At 41.4% G+C, this 21,810-nt stretch overlaps 1 protein-coding gene across 9 annotated transcripts in view; it reads left to right on the top strand.

Moving 5' to 3' along the window:
* Positions 1–291: 291 nt before the first annotated feature.
* OSBPL1A (oxysterol binding protein like 1A) overlaps positions 292–21,810 on the top strand; it is a 78,430-nt gene continuing 56,911 nt past the window's right edge. For 3 of the 9 annotated variants that reach the window (XM_075023156.1, XM_075023150.1, XM_075023158.1), the window contains exons 1-9: positions 302–382; positions 6,487–6,607; positions 11,297–11,382; positions 13,585–13,659; positions 14,784–14,895; positions 16,306–16,391; positions 19,977–20,121; positions 20,872–20,939; positions 21,021–21,065. In XM_075023156.1, coding sequence (XP_074879257.1) covers positions 6,487–6,607; positions 11,297–11,382; positions 13,585–13,659; positions 14,784–14,895; positions 16,306–16,391; positions 19,977–20,121; positions 20,872–20,939; positions 21,021–21,065 — 738 coding nt within the window. In that variant the 5' untranslated portion in view covers positions 302–382. Of the gene's footprint in view, positions 409–1,267; positions 1,286–6,486; positions 6,608–8,658; positions 8,811–11,296; positions 11,383–13,584; positions 13,660–14,783; positions 14,896–16,305; positions 16,392–19,976; positions 20,122–20,871; positions 20,940–21,020; positions 21,066–21,810 lie in introns of those variants that run through there. The other 6 variants (XM_075023153.1, XM_075023151.1, XM_075023152.1 and 3 more) reach the window with 6 other exon arrangements.

The following is a 21,810-nucleotide window of genomic DNA, read 5'->3' as shown; positions in this document are numbered from 1 at the left end:
CGGTGCGGGCCGCTTTCTCTCAGAAAACGGGGGGGCGCGGGGCCCTGCTTCATCCCTCCCGCCTCTTCGGGCAGGCCCCAGCGGGCTGCGCCAAGCCCTGGGCTCCCGAGACCGGCCCCACGCGTGCGGACCGACCCCGCCCACCCACTCCCGCCCGGCCCTCTGGGGGAGGTGGGGGGCCGAGGCGGCCGCTGGCGGGCGGGGCGGGGCGGGGCTCTGTCCTGCCCCGCCCCGCCGGGAGCCCGCGCCGCCCGCCCTGCGCGGCGAGGGGGGGGGGGGGGAGCGGTCCGCGCTGCTGAGGCGCCGCCGCAGGTCACGTGCGGGGCCGGTGCGTATAACACAGCGGGGGGGGCGGCGGCGGCGGCAGGAGCTGCGCGGAGCGGTGAGGCAAGGCGAGGCTGGCGGCGGGTCAGCGCAGCTTATCCGCCCCGGGCGTATCTTCTTCCGCGGGGCGGGGGGGGGGACACCCGGGAACGGCTAGAGACGTGCTCTCCCGCTGCGGCGTTGGCTTTCTTGGTGCCGTTATTATGCCTCTTGCTGTACCTCCTCCCCGGGCTGCCCCCGAGTCGGCCGTGCCCGCGGGGCGGGAGGGGCATCAAGTTCAGTTAGAGCCGGCTGCGAGGGGCGCGGCTGGGCCGTGGAGGCGAGGCCTGCGGGGCGGGCGCTGCGTGAGGGGGTACGTGCCCCCGCCGGGCCGCCCGCCCGCCCGCCGCGGAGGACCCCGGTTCGCCGGCAGCCTCGGGCGCCGCCTCGCCTGTGCGGCCGCCGGGAGCGTGTTTGGGGGTGGCGTGGGGTGGGGGTGTCGCTGCTTCCCCCCCGCGGAGCCTCTCACAGCGTGACCCGGCAAGCCGTCCGCCGGGGTGGCGGGGGGCGGCCCAAAGTAAGGCTCGGCTGGAGGCTGAGGAGCCGAAGCAGAGGCGGCCTTGGTAGCCGGGGCGGGGGGACTCTGGCCTTCGGGAAGCGGTGTGGGCGCCCGCTGTGCTGCGTGGGTGGCCCTTCCTCCTCCCTCTCCCCGCAACAGCCCCACGGAGCTTCGGGGGAGCGGCCGGTGCCTCGGGGTGCTGTGGTCCGCGCCCTGGCTCTGAGCGCACCTTTCCCCTAGGCAAGAAGTGCCGTTGCTGTGACGCATGAGCCTGTCGCCTTAAAAAGTGTGTAATTATTGGTACAGAAACGAACTGCTCGGTTCCAGACGCGTGTAGAGAACTCACAGCGGTTCTGCTGAAGTTCTTACCTGCTTGGAACTGCGCTTGCTTGCTGATCCAGTTGAGATCTTGCCCTAGCTGTGGTAAGCTTATTTAGAGCTCTTGGGCTGAAAGGAAGTCTTTGATGTAGTAGAAGCTAAACTATGTGCAGGAAACAGCCAGAAGGTGCCTAATAACGAGGATTAGTTTAAATAACTATTGCCTTGGCAATGGTATTGAACAGATACTGTGCTACTGCATCTGTGTTAATTGCTACTGAGCAGGCAGTAACTTGATTTTAGATAGGTGATGCTTTCACATGAAGTACCATGAGACTGTCACAGAAGCACGTTCAACTTCTAGAACCCTTTAACTGAAGATTAAAATAACTACTTTTAGATAATATCGCTTGTGCTTCTAGTGTGGCAACTCTTTCTTCTTGGAGCAACTCCTGTCAGTACAGTGTATTGTGTGGGTTTCTAGACAGGTTCTGTATGTTTGTGTGGTTTGCTCCATTTTGTCCTTCTCCTTTACAGGCATCACATCATAATATGTTCGTGCTGGGACATGTACAAAGTCTTCCTGAGCAAGTATCGTCCTTTCCTACAGGAATCTAGTTTTCATTGCTAGAGGGAGATATCTTGAAATACTAGCCAGTGCTGTGCTTTTTACCAGCCTTACTATTTGTCATGAAGAGAAAGCTTCCTATGCAACCACTGGCTGCTGACTCAGAGCATTAACATTAAATTGGGCAGTGCCAGTACTGCTTCTGCTGCTTGTTGAGCTGCAGCAGAGTGAAAACCAACCATGTTCTGCTCATTGTGTATTGTTGCGCTTCTGGGCTGTGTACATGGCAGGAGGCCCCAGCATGAGAAGAAATCAAAGCAAAAAGCAAGTGGGTTTTATCAATAGTTCTGCACCATGGTCAGGGATGGTGCTTTAGGTCTTCATAGACCGCTTTGTGAGAAACTTTTTGCTCATACTCACTTCTAGCAGTTGGGCAAAGTTGGTAGTTTGTATATTGGTAGTTAGGTGGCCTTTTGTGGTTAAGTATTCTGCAAAACGCTTTTAAGCAGGCATGCGGGCGGAACAGTAACCTGGGCTCTCTGCTCTGTTGGAAACAACCCCTGTGTGAAGATAGATGTTTTAATAGTGTGAGAAGGTCACTCTGGCATAGGTCTCATGGAAGAAGATAAAAGCAGACCATCTCAATGCTATTTTTTGTAACTTCTTAAAGGATAAGATTCAATTAGCACTCAAGCACTGCTCTAGTAGTCCTAATGAGTTCAATGGAAGTGCCTTGCAGTAACATCTCATCTGTATAGGAGACACTAAATATTGTTCTTGTGGTGTTTTCATGGTATACCAGTGACTGTAGAGACTACCATACAAGCCTTTCAACAGCACAAGGCGTAAAGATGAGCTATGAAAGGCAGTTTAACCTATATCAGCTAATTAATGAATAAGGTAATGATGGCAACACCACTGAACAGATGTCTGCTCTCAAGTGGCTAAGTAGCCTTGCATATAGGCAGCAAAATTCATATAGATTAACCTGCCAGTAGTATCTTACGGCTAATAAAGCCAAACTAAACTATTGAGTTTCTCCCTCAGTGCTGATGGTCTGGCTTGGTACCTCAAAACCGGTGGGTGGGAATTTTGGAGCTCTCTTGGTAGTGGGTCAAATAAACTCCCTCTGCAGGGGGTGTGCAGATGTGGAAAGTACAGTTATAAGTGCGTAGTAGTGAGTGCCTGTGTGTTGATTTCTTTCCATACTCTAAACTTGCCACTCAAACTTACGTTGGTGCTTGCTCAGCTCCATTATAGAGCAAATCCTGTTGCTTAAAACAGTTTTTCAAGATTGTGCCAAGTTCTATTAAGAGCCTCTTTGCTGCCAGCTTCACTTAGGTACTTCATTTAGCTTGTTAGTTAAAACTTTAGGTTCTGTATCACTTGTCTGATGAGTAACTGCATGCAGATTCACTTTCCAGCCCCAATTGTAGGAACATTTTCATGCGAATGGTCCTTCTAACCATGACTAATAGCCAGACAGTCATTCTTCTGCATCACTGCATGCTTCAAGCTTACAAAGTGTATTTGAAATTGGAGGCTTGGCCAAAACGGCAGTCTTTGGGGACTAAACCAGTGAAGCAGACAGACCTTTCTTAGCCATGTTACTATGCATGTCACTCTACTGCTAATATTTGCTGTAAGAGCACAAACAAATCAGTGATTTTAACCTAATGACTATTTGGGGGGAGAAAAATCATGCAAGTAATTTTACACAGTGATTCAGCTTTCCATGTATCTTAAGCTATTTAAGATTCTGCTCATGTACATAACTGGCCTTGCTGCATACAAGAGTTGTGGATTTGGATCAGCTTCTTGGTTCCCTTCCCAAACAGTTTTTTTTCTTCCTTCTCATCAATATCAAATGGAAACTGCAGGTTCTTAATGTGTTGGAAGTGCATTGCTGTTCATACTTGCTGTGCATGTGGGATGTTGACAAATGATGGGGGTAATGATAGGAGTATGTTTCTCTTAGGGGAGACATTTGAGAGATAGCTAAAGAAATATTGTGTGGGAGGGGGTGAAAACAAAGGATGAGCTTTGCTTTGGTTTTTTTTTTTTCCCCTATCCCTGATAGGTAGGCCAGCAAAATGAGCTCTAACTATACTCTTAGCTTTTGTCTGTATGATTCTCAGTGCTGCATTCTGTGTCCCCCTGAAACAGTACCACTCAGCTTCAGATAAAGTATTACAGACTGATAATACATTAACATATTTGATTTTGATCTTTCGCTAGACACTGGTAGAACTGATTCACTGAGGAAAACTATACCTGCCCCAGTAACAACAAACTGTGCTGTGTTGGCTCAGATAAGTGGATACACTCCTGTTTAAAGGAGAAGGTAGCTTCAGGGCCCAAAGGATTACTAGAAGGACTAGTACTTTTTTGTTTTGTTTTTCTAGTAGAACGGAAAAGCAGGCACAAACAAGACTATTGTCTAACCACTGCTGGAGAAGGCATTTGTATCCTGTGTCTGTGGTAGATTGCAGGTGACTGATCCAGTCTGTTCTTCTGAAACATGCCAGAAAGGGGTTGCTTAGTCTCTCTGTCAAATTCTTTGAAAACTGATTCCCTCTGTCCCTTTGCTGTTTGAGCAAAAGGTAGGGAAAAACTCTCTTCTCTGTATTGTTAGTGCTTTGGCAGTCTGTCCTGTTCCAGGCTTCTGTCTGTCTTGAATGTTACAAGATCTGTCACTGTTACAGGCTTTTTGTTGCTTACCCAGTGTTCTCACTGTCTTGACTCTTGCTGAGTGGCTTCTTATCTTAGAGTAGTCGAAGAGCTCCCTGCATCAATTTTTAGCTATGAGTGTGTATGGTGCAATCAAGCTGCCTGTCCAATGCAGCAGAGTGTGAACAGTTTGTGGGACCAATCAAAACCTCTGTTGGTATAGGAAAGCTAACTACGTGAGGCCAGTAGTGTTCTTTGCAATCATTAACTGACTTTAGAAATTTAGATTCTGCAGTATCTGGTAAACCTAGTGTGTCAGGTAAAGATGCTAAACTGGAGACACTAAATTTGGACCACCTCTTCTTTTAGTGTTTTTAGCAGCAATAAATTGTGTATTGCATCAGTCTTTTGAGGCTGCTTTTAAAATTGCTTCTTGATACGTCTTAAAAGCAGTGTATTTAAATAGGACATTAAAATTGTTTTTTGCCTGTGCTGAGCTGTGCTGCATCTGGGTCTAGTTGTAATAACATGAAAAAAAAAAAAAGGCAAAACTACTTCAGATTGTGATGCTGTCAGTGTGGAAAAAGATTGGTTAAGACATAATTTAATAACTGCAGTCTGCAAGAGACCTGGTGAGTAGCATTATCACTTGCCCAAAGGTCTAAGGCTCCCTGTCTACTAGAGAGCTGTAAAAATAGCTATGCTAACAGGTTTTGTTTTCTCCCTTCTTTGAAAGATGTAGATACTCCTGTTTTTTTGTAGTTCAAGAGCAATGGTAAGATGAGAATTGGCTAGTGATGTTTTATAGTTGCGTGTGAACTTCTTGTCCTGGTTGTGGCTGGGATAGAGTTAATTTTCTTTCTAGTAGCTGGTATAATGTTATGTTTTGGATTCAATATGAGAAGAATGTTGATAACACACTGATATTTTCAGATGTTGCTAAGTAGTGTTTAGACTAAGTCAAGGATTTTTCAGCTTCTCATGCCCAGCAAGCGAGAAGGCTGGAGGGGCACAAGAAGTTGGGAGGGGACACAGCCAGGACAGCTGATCCAAGCTGGCCAAAGGGGTATTCCATACCATGTGATTTCATGCCCAGTATATAAACTAGGGGGAGTTGGTTGTGGGGGGATCACTGCTTGGGAACTAACTGGGCATTGGCTGGTGAGTGGTGAGCAATTGCATTGTGCATCACTTGTTTTGTATGTTCCCATCCTTTTATTAGTGTTGTCATTTTATTATTGCTACTATTATCATTATTATTTTCTTCCTTTCTGTTCTATTAAACTGTCCTTATCTCAACCCATGAGTTTTGCCTTTTTTTTTTTTTTTCTCCCCTGATTCTCTGCCCCATCCCACTGGGTGGGGGGGAAGTCAGTGAGCGGCTGTGTGGTGCTTAGTTGCTGGCTAGTGTTAAACCATGACACTTCTTTATATTGTACTATTGTGTTTCTTAAAGATAAGGTCAAGAAGTGTTGGAGTATCTGACTCCCCTTCAAGGCAAGGTTGGAGGGTCAGGTATCAGAGTTCAAGAGCTGATAGTACCAGTCACTGATGGGTATCTGGGACCTCAATGTGAACTCGGATTCTGTTCCCCAGGGTTGGCAGCCAAAATAAGTCTCGGTTAATTCTGAAGAAATACTTGGGCTAATAGGCATACATAATTTTTTTTTTTCCTCATTGCCTCTGGAAACCTTACAGGGTAAAGGTGAAAATCTTATGAGGAAAAAGTAAGTGTTTATTTGTTATGCTTGTAGCAAAGCTGGCCTTGTTTATGGCGTACAGTACTCCCAAGGCACACTTAGAACCTAGAAAACCGAGGAGCAAGAAAGCATGGGTATTTTGTTATTTAACTGCTTTGTATGAGGAATTTTAATGCCTCTTAGTGGCATGACTGAGTGCTGGACTGTTGAAAACAGTGTGCACATTAAATGTGTTCCACAGAGGAAATAATTATCTTTCTCATACCAGTATTAGTATTAAATAAGGCAGAAAAGTGACATAATACTAAGCCATAACTTATACCAGCATAAGAGATTGCAAAATCGGTTCTTTCATTTCTTTATTACAGATGAGTACTGAAGCAGAACAGCAGCTTCTCCATGATGCTAGAAATGGAAATGTTGAAGAGGTTAAGCAGCTGTTGGATACCATGGACAAAGGAGAAATAAGATTTGATATCAACTGTAAAGGTTAGTAACCTTCCTCAAATGTTTGTAATTTCACTGTTGAAGCCACATGTAGTGAAACTGTTGCTGATAGTATAATCTTGCTTTCTTTGGAGTGCTCAATAGAGTAATAAAAAAACTTCAACAGCTGCTTTTGCCCTGTGACTCAAGGCCATAGTTACGTAGGGAAGCTATCATAAAAGCAGAGTACAGATAGTTGTAATGTACAGAAAACCTCAGATTAATTTGCAGAAGCTGGAAGTGTCAACAAGACAAAGAATCAGTACCTCTTCTTGCCTGTGTTCATGCTTATGCCAACTCTAGAGCTTTATAATACTAAACAAAACTGACTGTGGTGACAGGGAATGATTCAGGGAGGTAAAGAGCCTCTATCAGGGCTGCAGAGAAGATTAGGTCATTTATTTGTGCTCTGCTAGGTGTGATGATTTTTTGGGGGGTGGGGGGGGACAAGGCCGTGTTTCATTATCATGTAGTAGGAACAGCTACAGCTCTTGCCACTTTCAGGAATGGTTGGGACAAACATATGCTTTTTACCATTAGCAGTATACTAGGTTACTTGGGAAAAGAAAGTAAAACTGTTGGTCATCTGGATCTGGGTCTTTGGCCAACACTGAAGTTTTGCACATGCATAGTCAACATAGTTATGGCTAAGTAACTTGCTTGCTGAGTGCTAAAACTTCAAACTGGGGCTGGATTTGCAAGCTTGCTAGCAATTGCAGACTGCCCTATTTCTTTATTCATTTAGTAGCTTTATATTTCTCTGTATTTACATGAGTGTGTTTCTGGTTGCTTCAAAAAGGTGGATGTGTATCCCGCTCTTTCTGCACAGGCTGGTATTTCTTTGTTTAGCATTTAACTGTTAAGGAGCACTGAGAAGATAGTACTGCAAAGGGAGAGAGGAGAGAGCAACTACCTTTCCTCTCATCCATGACAGAGGGAACGCATTGCTCTAAAGAGTGCAGAAGCCTGTTATCTGAACAAGCTCTATCCCTTTCCCAAGTCTCATTCTTAATCACCAGTTTACTCATCCTTTGTTTGACTACTCAGCTGTGTCTATGTTTTCCCAGTAGTTAATGTGCTCATCTCAGAAAAACAAGTTGTAAAACCAAAACCCGTGCTACTTCATCTTCAGGGAGCTAGTTTATAGGAGAATTAGACAGAGCTTGATGGAGCTGAAGTCCTCCACCCTCCCAAGTATGTCCTTTGCAAAAATTCATGATGCTGTGTATAGTGCCTAAACAGCTGGAATAAAAGCACCTTAAGATTCATGCAACAGTATCCATAAATAAGTTGCTGAAGTCTCTTGTGCTTAGAAGAGGTTTCAGAGCTTCTCAGATGTGTTCTTAAACATAATCTAAGAAAGCATAATGAAATGGCATAATCTGCAGTCCTGTATTATATCAAGCAAACTGGTCTCTGGTCAGCATTCCTGCTCAAAGTCAAGCGTTAGTATTGTGAAAGTCTAGAGCATAGAAGAGACTCAGCTAGTGAAGGGAAAGATGGTTCTTAGCTGTTACTCTTCCAGTTTAGCAATACATGGCCAGCCAGCTAATACATGCTTGCTAATGGGAGGTCTAGGAGGCTAGAGGGAATATGCTCATGATGGTTTAGGTTAAACAAAATAATTCTGAATATGGAATCCATACCCAGTGAAATCTCTGCTTTCTAAGTTCTGATTCTTCTAAATGTTAGAGGACACAGAAGTATAACTAAAGTGTTCTGTGGGGGAACTGTTCTGGTTGTGTGAAACTTGAGTTAAATCTCTGTTCTTCCACAGTCAGTCTTCAGAGACTGGCTGTTTCAATCACTCTGCTCCTGTAGAGTACTCCATTGGAAATAGTCTAAGACAAATTGAGGCCGAACAGCCTTTGCAGCATGACTACCCCTGCTACTGTGCCTCCTTGCTAGCAAAACCACTATGTCTTGCTACAAATCCTGATCTGTTAAGTACTACCAGATAGTAATTGCATAACCACATGCTGATTAACTAAAATACAGGCTGTAGACTGTAACTGACTTTTTGCAATCCTCAGTCTTCCTTCTCTTCCTTACAGCCTCTTATCCTTCCGTCATTACCTTCTGGATAATCAGATGTCCCTAGAAAGTCAGGATATGGGGAATGTCTTCAATGCTACAGCAGTTCCTTCAGGACTTGGATCTGATGTGGCAATGACACTTGGCTTGGAATAAAGTACTTTTGGAGCAGGTGGGAGGCTGTACTGGAGGTAGTGTAAACTTCCCTCAGAGTGTGCCTTGAGAGACTAAGTCCGACACATTAATGTGCCTGGGTGTCAAAGCCTGCCTTCAACACCTTGTAAAACCTATCTTGCCTTTCCAAGGGTGAGCTTATATCTGAGGCGGTGCTCTAGATTTGCAAGTGTGACATCTGACAATAGTAATCCCAAACATCCCGACTTCAGCCAAAGTGAAGAAAGAGGAAATAAATCCAAGTTTCTTGTACTTGCTCTGTTGTGACTGGATACTAGCCAGTCAGTGCTTGCAGATAAGCAAGACTTGCTTGATGAGAATCTAGCCAAACGGTGTGAACTTCCATTTCTAGTTTTCTCAGTTCAGTGGTTTCAAAAGAAGATATCCACATTAAAACAGCACTACACCTGGGTTTCATCTGAAATGATCATGTTTTCTAAACCTGTCTATGTTGGCTCATTCTCCTTAAATACAAGAAAATAGAATATCCAGGACTTTGCAGAGTAAGAAAACTGTGAAATGAAATCAGTGGTCAATAGTGTGTTATGGCAAAATACACATTTGAATGGCTGCACAGTAGCCTAGCAGACTACAACCAGGAAATGACTGCCTCCATTCTCTAAACAAATGGTCACACTTGACACTTATAGTTAACTGGCATCAAAGCAAAGAACTGGCTGAGAGGGGTAGGGGATTTTTTGTTGTTGTTGTGTTTATTCTACTTTCCTACCCTTGCATTCTCCCCAGTGTAATGATGTCCTGGTTTAAAATAATAATAAAAAAAACCACAAACACTTGTGGTCACTTGAAGAGAAGTAACAAACACCCCAGGAGCTTGATAAGTAACTGGTTAGCTAATATCAGAAATGCAAACATTGAGTGGATGCAGAACAAGAGTCTGTGGCACTTTATTCAGTAAGAACTACAAATGTAGACAGATTCCCAATTTTTTTTTTTCTTTTTTCATGACCAAATACCTTGGCAGCAGCACTGTCTTGTCAGTGCTGTAACTAATGACTGTCTTGGGCTAATTGTATGAATTCAGTGCAACTTGGACCTCTTTTGTGTTCTTTGAAAACCTTCTCCCTTACTAGACTGAGGGATGAATGATGTCTGTTTAGTATGTTATCCAGCATACATAGCCCCAGAGTTAGTAATTCACATGGTATTTCTCTTCTGTTGTACCTTAGCCCATCAGTGACACAGGGCAGGAACTTTCTTGTAGGCCAGGCTGGGATGAGGGGAAGGTACTAAATCAGGGGTTGGAACAACAGGAGTTGAGAAGAAAGAGAATCAAATAACTAAAGAAATAGCCAATAAAGAGCAGAAATGTTAGCTGGAAACGATTATAAGAAATGGGAAAATATGTCAGCTGTTAACCACATTTTAATGTTAATTTGTAATATGAGAGCAGAAAGAATGATGAACTTGCAAGACCAGCAGTTCTCTCTTTCCTTGTGCTCGTGGCTTGTCTCCTCAGGGCAAACTTATGTTGTGCATGTTCCAAGCCTCAATGCTTGAGGATACATGAAAGGGGAAAACTTAATGGTGGCAGTAATTTCAAAACACTTTCTAATGTCTTACTTTCATTTTGCTTCCAAATGAAAAAGTGATAGCTTTCAGGTGGTACTCTGAATGCTGTGGGTCTGTTGTTTAGTAAAAACAAAGCACAAACCAGCTTTGCTTAATACAGTTGAGTGTTACAATTGGAAAGTAACACGAGTTGTTAACTTAGTAATCTCTAATGCTTTTAATATCTTGCTTTTAAAGAAGTAATTGTAGGATGGTTCTTGAATTTCATTCATACAGCCAGTCCTCCAGGGCATGCTTTAAATGCTCTTTAAAGCATAAATCATAATTTCATTTGCATGGTCACTTCTGTGCCTGCTTCCTGCCTGTGCTTATCATTCCTGCAGAGGCTTAGAGCTGTAGATGGTACATGAGTTCTACAGTACACAGAGATTTCAGATCATGATATTTAGTAAGGCTATCTTTATTAAAATGAGTACAAGCACAAGACAACAAAAAACCCTAACGTTAGGTCATCCCACCTGTTTTGTTGTGAATCCTCTGTTTGGCTGATGGGTTGTCCTACCTCTCATTTGTGTGCAGGAAATAAAATCAGGTAAACAAAACAGTTTTTTGATAAACAAGAGAAATGTGTACTTGCATGTGCTATTTTCATAGTAAAAGTAACTGAAGCTTCTTGCTGCTGTTGAAGAACAAGGTATTAAAACAAGTTTTATTCTCCATCAGACTACATGACTTTCTTCTTTAAGAAAGATTTTGTAGATTTGAATCTAACGTTCTCAAGCTGCATCCCGGTTTAGTAATTCTAATTATGAATAGTTACTATTGATGCTTCCAGCCTCCTTCCTCCTCTGTTACTGTGAAGAATGATCATCCATGCCAGCCTCCAAGCACATGGCAAGATCTTTTTTGTATTGCGTGACCAAAACTTGATTTACCTGTTTTGTCTTTCAGGCAGAAGTAAATCTAATATGGGTTGGACACCTCTTCATCTTGCTTGCTACTTTGGACATGCTGTTGTGGTAGAGGATTTGCTGAAGGTACTTGCTTCTGTGTGTAAGGCAGAAAAATCTTTGTTATCCTAGAAGCAGTTAGTATTTATTTGGGTTCTTGTGATGGAAGAAAGGTGGCTTTGTAGAGAGGCAGAGCCACTTCTACAGTTTATCTGCGTGTAACAGAGATAACTGATTGTTAAAACTAAGGAATGAAATAGTTGCAGTATTAAGATCAGCTGAGTTTACAGAGACCCAAAATGGTGACACTGGAAGACCGTACAGTAGTACACAGCTATTACTCTGAACAGTGTTTACAATTCTCAGTACTTAGCTAACTCATGGAGTATATGTGTTTGTGTAACCATCTGAATGTAAATATTAAAGACGTATAGTATATAGATATGCCCTCATGAAAGCTTCAGCCTTTTTCAAGCTTAGTGGATATCTGCATATAGTAAGCCAGCATCTGATAACTAGTAATGCAAATGCTTCAAGGGCCTGATCTAGCTTACTGTAGTACATAAAGTATATAATCTAGGCAATTTCACTTATTGAGTTGTAGGAAAGGCTAAAGTGTTTCAAATGTGGAAAAAAATCTTTGTTATCTAATTGTGTGTTGTGCATAGAAGTATGTCCAGAATTCTGTGCAGCATAACTTGTATGTGTTTCTTTCCAGGCACAGACTAAGGTAGTTTGACTCATTATTTCTTTCTAACATCTTTGAAATAATGAACTGTGTGATGAACTTTGAAATGATGAACCTCTGTCATCAAAGCTGACCTGTTTGTATCTTTATAGCCACATCTGCACTGCATTTGCAGTTGTTTCTGACTGAGTATATTTTTTACCCTCAGCTCTCAGAGTAGGCTCAACCAACGCTAACTATATTATACTCTATTCATGTTTGAAAGATTTTGCTGTAGATGGCAGAAACATGCTAAACAGCCTCAGATACAAAGGTAGCTAATCTAAACTTGTATTTCACTCAGAATAAAGGCTACCAGCCATAATCATGACTCTAAAGTAGGAAACAAAATTGAGATTTCTTTAAGTTCTTCTCTAGCCTACACACTTGTGCTCAGTAGATAATGCTGTTCTCAATCCAAGGGCTACTTAAAGCAAAACATAAAGTTTTGTCACTTAATGCATTTATCAACACTTCCAGAGTTGGATGAGTATATGTAACTGTGCTTTCTTCTTTCTGATAGGGCTCCTGAAAGGGTATTATTTAAAGAGTAAGGCGAATAGCAGGCTGTACACCTCTGAAAGCTAGGCATATATGAGTGTCTGTGTACTTGTGCCTAGATTTTGTGCTCAAAGAGCAAGTGAATGAGGTATTATCAGGAACAGCTCTGGAACTAGAGTCAGGTTCATCAGTTAACTTTAGGCAGGCAGCAGTGACCTGGCTAAATTATATGATCTAAACCTATGTGATAAAGGTAAATATGTCCTGCCGTCTTTCTGACCCTTTGAGAGGTTAGGTAAAGCAGTGTAGAAGAAATGCTTCAAGAAGGAAGGATAGGGTTTCCTGGTTTCCTGGAACGGTGCCTGTGCATACTGGCAAGCAGTCTTCCTTTCAGATAAAAGGTATGGGATGGAGAAAGTGTGTGACAAGAGGAAGGGAGGTTCAAGGCAAAGATTGTAGAAAAGAAAAGGGAGAAGGAAGGTTAAGTTTCAGATGGTACCATCTTAATGCTGACATGGAAGTTTTCATTTCAAGTTGAAGAGCAGCAATAGGTGCCTAGGGAGAACACCACTTGTTAAATCAGGAGCACCAGGAGGCTGATGCTACTGTGTGTACATTTATAGTAATATATGTATGCATGTTATACAGTACCACTGCAGTTCTTTCATTAAGTTTTTTTGGTGGTTGTTTTTTCCCAACACCTGTCCCCCTCACCCATGCCCCCCTGCAAAAAAACCCACACCCACAAAACCCAAAGCAAACAACCAAACCAACAACCCCCTGTGTTAAACTTGTTTTCCATATACCTTCTTCTTAAAAGTGAGAGATATGCCTGGAAAAATGCAGGAGGCTTTTCCTCTTTGAAGTAGTTTAGAGTGCTGGTTATGAATCTTACATACATAGTTATCTTTGTTTCCAGGATGACTGTATTACAGTTCTGATCCCATTTGCCATGAGGCCTACATTAGTGTTCTGTCCTCCCCTTCCCCCCAAGTGAAAGGGAATAGCTATGTAGTTCTTGTTGGAAGGACATTCAGATGTCTTTTGGTCTTGCTGTTTAGGCTGGTGCAGATGTGAATGTGCTGAATGACATGGGGGATACTCCACTCCATCGTGCAGCTTTCACAGGACGCAAGGTAAAGTATTTTGGCTTTTTTGAAGCCTCAATCATAGAATTATTAAGGAAATACTAGCAATAAGATCACTTCAAAAAGATGGTTTTTTACAGTGTCTCAAAATGACTTAGCTGTTTTGGTACAGTGCATTCAAAAGGACTAGGCATATTGCCTTGCTGGTATAACTGTCCAAAACAAAAACATGGTACAAATATCTTTTCTTGAAGATGGGAGATGACATCCATGGTTTTTCTCTTAGTATACTTTGTCATAACTTTTTTTAGCTTTTTGTTGATGAAGATTTTGCTGGCAGAGAAAGAAACAGTAGTTGTCTTCCACTGTAACACTGTGCATCAGTTGTGTAACTGATGTTGCTTCTGTTCTGCTTCTGCTGTGTGTCACAGAAAATGCTGAAGCATAGCACTACCTCTAGCTGCACATGCTAATTACCATGTGGAAACCAGTGTAAAGATCTCTCATCTAGTACTAAAGTGCAACAGGTTCATTTGTGTTTGTGCCTGGTATGTTTGACACAGTAAAAGGAGTAGGGATTGTTCCTTCTAACTGCATGTTTACATAGAGAGAAACCACACTGTTTTAATCTTAGTGGCTTCTGGAGGGGAAAAACCTATAAATTAGGACACACTGGTCCATTTGGTGTCTGGAAGTGCTTTTTCTTCATAGAAAACTAGAATGAAAGAGCTTTTTATAGGCCTGTAATGTGAGACTAGTTTGATTGTTCCCCACATGCCACCATCATTCTCAAGCTAGTACTACCTCTATACATAACCTCTTGGCCCTTCTAAAGGAGTTACTACTCGGTCTCTTATCAGAAGAGCCAATTGTACTGGTTTTATCTGTCAAATTCAGCATTCACACCAGGTGCACCAGCTTTTAAATAGGAGTGGGTCTGTTCAGCTAGAACTAATCTCCTATTGGTTCCTTCAGGCTGACTGACATGAGAGAGAAGGTTGCAGTTAGTCCCACTTCAATCTCTCTAAAACATCTCTTCCTGTTTTCATAAGGCAGCAGTGGTGAGAAGCTGTTCTACAGCTCATCTTACAGGATGTCAGTAGCTGGAAAGCCTGATTGTGGCCTTGCCATAACAGAGATAGATAAGCAGTATTTTTCAAATTGTTTTGCAGGAGGTGGTGATGTTACTCTTGCAGCATAATGCTGATACTTCTATTGTTAATGGGAGTGGAGAGACTGCCAAAGAAGTTACTCATGATAAAGACATAAGGAATATGTTGGAAGGTAACTTTAACAGGTCATAGGCTGTTGTGGTTGTTGTTTGGTTTTTTTTTTCCCCAACACTTGTACATTCTAAAAGCTGATTTTTCTCCTGCAAGTTACAGAAGCTCAATTGAGTTTTCTCTTTACATTTGGTCATTAGAAAGGAAAAAAGTCATAGTTTTTGGTTCTTGTCTGCAATACTGACAGGCTTTGGGTTTTCTTTATTTTACAATATGTCTGCAAGAGACTTGGAGAGTTAAGTATGAATACCAATAGCATTATGTAGGGTTTGGCGTTCGGAAGATCTCGTGATGTCATGGAAAGTTAGAGGGTTAGTCGCAGCCTTGTGATGTACCTGTAATCCCACCTCCCTTGTTAGTATAAAAGGAATTAACTGCGCAATAAAAGGCGGAAGTTGGCGCTCACACTGTGTGTGTTATCTGTCTCTTTCCCTGGTCCGGGCCGACCAGTGATCTAAGCGTGGCGCCTTGATATGTAGCGAACGCTACAGCATTATTCAAGTAACTATTTCAGTCCTGCTGGGGTAATCCTTGCTACAGTTTGAATGGTACATGGCAGTCAAAGCCTTAGCTCACAGGAAGAGGAAAAACTCAAGTCATTAAGTGACTTTGTGTCAACAAAATCTTTAAAAGAGCAAAATCCTGGGCAGTTTGCAAAGGTGACCCAGTTTTGGATCAAGTTTAGGACTTGCTATTGCAGTCTTAGAGGTTATGTCAAAAGGAAAAAAAAAAGTAAAAACCCTTCACCTTGTTTCCTTCATTGCCTCATAGGTATTGAAAGTGAGGGAGATGGTGTCCAAATACTTACATAGGCTCACTGCTCATAGCTTTGGAGAATTCAAGAACTGTGTTGCTTCCTGGTATTATGTGATACCCCTAAATACTGCTGAAGCTCTGTGTCCAGTGCCACAGACTCTGTATGTGAAAAGTGATCTGTCTTCTGATTCTACATGCATGTGCACAGATAACAGTCCTTTCTGCTGCTCCTTTGTTGGATTGCTAGAGAAGAATAAAATTTCTGTAGAATGATAGGAAGAGTAGAAGAGAAACTGAAAAGAACACAGGGAAGATCTGATGACGGTGTCGCATAGTTCCCCCGTTTCCCTTTTACTAGGGAAACTAGGGAGTTTTTTTACTAGAGAGTGGGGTTAGGTTGTAAGTGTTTAAAAAAATAACATGTGTATGTGCATGTGTATACACACACATCTTGTCAGATATTACATTTTGAACATATTTTTGCTCGTGATACAGACTTTTCTGAATAAATATTCCATTTATACCTGTCCCAAATAATACTGGAAACTCTTGTTTTCTAGGCTTGTTTTGATACAGTTTCTTGAATGCTGTACTTTATATGTACTTGCTACTTTATTGAGACTGACCTTAAATTTGGGTTGTTTTTTTTAAATAGCAGTTGAAAGGACACAAGAAAGGAAACTGGAAGAAGAACTTTTAGGAGCAGCAAGAGAGGGGGAAACGGGGAAACTGACTGCCTTGGTAAGAACTCAAGTGCTTGTAATACTTCTGTGTCAAGTGGTTCAAACCATAATGCTAATGTAACAACATGTGACATTAGGCCTTGCATTTCAAAGTGCTGTGACTTCAGAATATTAGTGCTGTGCACCATGTTATGTTGGTAAGGTGCTGAACCCTCAAGGGTTTTCAAGCCTCCTTGTTGGAGGCTGCAAAACAATGGTTTTCAGCTTCTTTCCTGTTTCTAAATACTCTTCAGTTAGTTGTAAATAGCAGTGTAGTGGTTCTAGATCTACTAATGTATGCTTGTTATGTTTTTGTGGATACCTTAATGTCATGGGTGCTTAGGTTTTCACTACAGTATGGCCTATTTTAAATCTTGAAAGTAAGCTTTTGTCATTAGCATCCGTTGCAGTTGGAGTCTCTGTAGTTTTTAATGGACAGTCATCTACACAACACAATTTCATGCTGAGCAGGAATTGAAAACTGTATATGTGCACACATGCACACTTGTAGTAATTCAAGCTGAACAATACCATGGTGTAGCAAGGCTATCGGAGAAGCGAATCACAGAATTGAGACTGGAGGGTGCCTCTGGAGATGGACTAGTCCAACTCCTGTTTGCAGAGCAGAATCAATTAGAGCAGGTTGCCCAGGCCCATATCCAGTTGGGTTTTGAAGCAGGGTCTCAATGTTTGAACTCAAGCTTTTGAGAGTCCTGAAGAGTTTCCTTGGAAATAAGACATGCAGTATGGAACACTTCTACCTAGTTAGAACCTTTAGTAATACCTTTTAAGACATCAAAGCAGTCTGAATCCTTCTACTTACTTCTAACGGAAAACACACAAATGAGATTTGTATGTTGAGAAATTTGACATTCTTGTCTGCCTAGAAGCCAGAGTGAACACCTATTCAAAATTTGTTACTTCCATCCTCTAAATTTATCTCTTCTAGTCTAAAGAGCCCTTGTCTTTCTAACTCCTTGCATGGAAACTGTTTTTAAATCTTTGGTCATCCTTGTAATTAATATTTATACTTTTGTACTATCCTCTTTTGAAATGGGGAGAGAACCAGAGCTGTACGCAGTACTTAAGATGTGGAAGAATAGTGCTTTAATACAATGGTGTGATTGTATTAATTACAATTAATACTCTGTAAGTGATCTGTTCTTTATTCTGGTAATTGGTAATCTGTAACACTTGTTGCATTTGATATTACATGCCTGCTGACTAAGCCTTAAACTGATGTGGAAAAAATTAGAAAAAGTTGACTTCTCATAGAAAGCTGTCACTGAAGAACTGTGCTTTTTCTCATGTGGCATGTAACTATGCATGTGCATGTAACTCTTCCTGTAAACATTTTCATTTCTAAGTGATTTTTTTAATATTTAGTATCATTGAGCTTTGTATATGTGAAGACAGCTATATGTTGACCTGTAACATTTTTTGAAGTACTTAGCACGTTTTTGACCCTGAGGCGGTTTTTAAGTCAAGTCATAACAAGTTTTTCTTGGAATCCTTTGGTGAGTACTTGGACCTGTGACCATTGAATTACAATTTTAAAACTCCTGCTGACTCTTGAGGAAGTCCAAAGAACTTTCTCTACTTACAGCTCTATGGTGTAAACCTCCTTGACTTTGCTACTTTTAGGTTAATACCTCTGTGGAGAATTTGTGTAGTTCTTCTGAATGGCCCTTTATCTTGAAAATTCCTCATACTTTGCCTACTGATTTTCAGGCCTTTCTGCTCCTACTGTATCTTTTTTAATCAGCAGAGTATTAAGCTCATGAAACTTAGCTGCTTACATCTACTTTTATTGTGAGACCTAACACATCAGAATTTGTCCTCTACTGCCCTGCTTTTGGAACAGTGCCACTTACTTGAAAGATAGCCTTTTATTGTTAATTCTCCTTTATCTTGATTTTTTTTTTAACCAAAAAAGACTATACTGCACATTGTAACACAGTTGTCTGGAAGAGATAATTTAATGGTGCAGTTCATCTAAACCTTCTAATCGGACTTCAGACCATTTTTTCTTCTTTTCCTGCATGCACTTTAACTGCTCCTTCTATTGAAGTTTCTTGAAGTGAAATGGTAGTGGTGGCTTTTGTGCTTCTCTTCTGTCAAGATTGTCACTAGATCACAGTGTGTTTTGCTACTAAAAGCTAGACCTTCAGTAACTGAATCTTTGCCCAGGCTTTTTAGTCTACTTGAGGCAAAACCAGTGTGCTCTTCCTGAGAGTTCTCAAAAACGTACTGTACATTTATTGAAACAACTGGAGAGCTTTTTCTCAAATGAATTGAGGCACAAAACTTTCTTCAGAATATTGCCTTGTAACAAGGTGTAAGCTGCTGAAATGACAGGCATGTGGCTTAAAAGGTGTGGAGGCAAGAAGTCAGGAGGTGGAGATAAGGCAGATGCTGGTTGAGAAGAGCTAAAACCTAGGAATCCTCAGGAACTCAAGTATTTGACCTCAGCATTAATGAGGTTATAGTTCCACAAGCTGTGTCGTCTTGACTTGTGTTCTCTTTTCAGTTGAACTGTAAATAACAGCTGTTAGCAGTTTGTCCTTTATAGGACTATTTCTGAAGCAGATTTAAGGTGGTTACTGTTGATGCTAACTTAAATTGCTGCAATGGGAATTCTGTTATTATGGAGTAGTGTCTCTAAAATAGCATATGGCTAATGCAGAAGGCTTAAACTGAGTTTCTCTAAAATCATTGTCATGCACTTGTGACTCTAGTGTCCTAAGACTGATTAACAGTAACTTAGCCTTTCTGTTAAGGCAGTCCCATTTGGCTTGGAATCTTAACTATAATGGCTGATGTTGCATAGAATGGGTTGGGTTGGGAGGGACCTTTAAAGATCGAGTCCAACCCTCATGTACACATCAAATAGCCACATATTTGAGTAGAAGTGTAGTGGTATTTTAGGGTGGGTAGTAGTGTCATTCTTAATGACCATTCGTCCAAGTAAAACTCAGGGTTTTTTTTCCTCAATTACATAGCTGCTCTAATCTTAAGTCCCCACATTAGTTAGGCTTCAGAATGCAGCCAAACAGTATAACAGACTGCCTATACTAGGAGGTTCTAAATGGCCTAGAATAGCTCTGTCACTGAGACTGGCAGGCCTGCCACCTTTCTGTACAAAGTTCTTACTCTCTGAAACAGAGTGGCCACACAAACTTGTTCTGGATTTAGCATTGACCTGTGCTAACTTTCAGACTGTGCTTGGGAGTCTTCTACAGAGAACAGTAGATTTTGACAGTAGAATCAGACAGGACCATTCTAGTAATATAAATGACTGAACTGCAATGCTGGGGAACTCTCTCTGGTGGTGTGCAACTGAGCAGGATAAACGTTTCCATGTTGTGTAGCAGAGGTGGAAGGGGTATAGCAAGCAAAAAACTGGGAAGTTCCTTACTGTAGTTAAACATCTTGCTTGATTGTTGTAGTCCTTGCTCTTCTCCTGACACTTGCTACATGCCCTCCTTGTTGCCAGATCTACACTGAAGCATCCTAGTTAGGAACAGCTAACTTTCAAAAGAATGAACGTGGCATCTGGAAAGGGAGGAAAACTGACAAGTAAGCAAAACATTGTTTTTTCCAGTTGAACAAGCCCAAACCACCTGATATCAACTGTACAGATCAGATGGGGAACACACCATTGCATTGTGCAGCATACCGTGCCCATAAGCACTGTGCATTGAAACTTCTAAAAAATGGAGCAGATCCTAAAATAAGAAACAAAAATGGTGAGTACCAAATGAAAGTACATAAAGTGTTAAGAGGAAACAGAAATTTAACAGATTCTATAAGCTATGTTACTTACTACTCAGTGTTCAGGGAAAATCTTAGGGTGCTATGCAAGCTTTGTATCACTAATAAAGGAAGCCCAACACTGACTAAATTGCAAGAGATTCAAGAACTGTGGCAAAATATTTATCATACATGCTTTTATTTTCCAAACTTACCCATTTCTAGAAAATTTACCTGCTGTCTGTCTTGAACATGAAATGTGCCTGGCTTTTGTTTTCTTGATGCTAAACACTAAACACAGGTAACAAAAAAAGTGATAAGATTGAAGATATGGCTCAGACAAAGTGACCCTTCCGAAGAAGGCTTGTAATGAAGGCAAATGCAGGAAAACTTCATGCAGGTGTTATGCAAACTGTGTACTTGTCATCTGATTAAAACTGTCTCTGTGTTGATATTTGTGAATGTTCTGAACTGATTTATATAGCTGAAGAGCCAAAACCGAATTTAAATAAGAGCAAAGGCCTCTCTGTGGCTAGTAGAACTCTGAAGGACAGATCAGTGCACTAAAGTTCAGAGCCTTTTTAGTGTTCTGCCCCTGGGGAGCTTATGTTACCCAACTCCAAGTAAACATAGATGCTTGTGGAACCAAACTTTAATGGGTAAACACAGTGCCAGATTATTTTTAAGTACAGTACATCAAAGTTTATTTGCATCAATTCTCACACTTTGTCTTGGTTACTAAACAGATCAGACGCCCCTTGATCTAGCCCAAGGTGCCGAAATGAAACTGATACTGGGAGGTAAAACTGGAAAGGTAGGAACTTTTTTATCCATTTAAAATGCCAAGGCTGTCTAGTTGAAGCTATTCCTACATGAGCTTTAAATTTCTATGCAGGTTATCAACAAACCCCTGAGACGATACGAAGGTCTCCTATGGAAGGTATGTCTTATTTCCTTGTCTAAAATACCTTATAAGTTCTCAAAGTTTGTCAGTATGTCCTTTTCCGTACTTAAGTGAGAGTTGCTGAATGAGGGAACTTTTCAATAATACATTTGTTAAATGGCTTGGCTTTAATCTAGTATATTGGATAAATTATAGGTGGGCTGGCTGGGTGGAGCAGTTACTAGATTCGTGGCCCTCTGATCTTAACCTCAGTCCCTAAAATCTCTCCATTTCTTGGTAATTTTTGTGGCAAAGCTTCACTGTGGTAAGGTTTCTTTCCTTGTCTGTGTGGTGGGCAAAATGTTTTGTTTGTTTTTTTTCTTTCCTCAATAGATGTCTTTTAATAATCTATGACTAATATTTTGCCACAAGTTCACCACCTTCTGGAAACTTTAAAACTTAGAGGGAAGATGTCAGTCAAATGGTTGTTCAAAGCTTGTTTTGCTCTGATATGCGAGTGAATCTTTTTCCCTTGTTAAAAAAAAAAAGCTTTCTCAATCTTCTACATGAATACTTAATTTTTGTGTTCCTTAATGAAATCTTTGAAGTTTTCTTCAGTTTAAATTTTCCCATGTATTCACACACAATTGTAATACAAAGAACTGTTTTTAAACTGGAACTATGTACTAAAAGCTTGTGAAAGGTGAAATGTTGTAGCTGGATATCTTAATGTGTTTTGTTTATCACTTGATTTTATAAAGTAGAATTGTGTGGTGATCAACAACCCCTGTAATGTTAAAAA

Source organism: Buteo buteo, chromosome 3, assembly GCF_964188355.1.
Source record: "Buteo buteo chromosome 3, bButBut1.hap1.1, whole genome shotgun sequence".
Classification (NCBI taxonomy): domain Eukaryota; kingdom Metazoa; phylum Chordata; class Aves; order Accipitriformes; family Accipitridae; genus Buteo; species Buteo buteo.
This window is presented reverse-complemented; position numbering and strand designations above follow the sequence as displayed.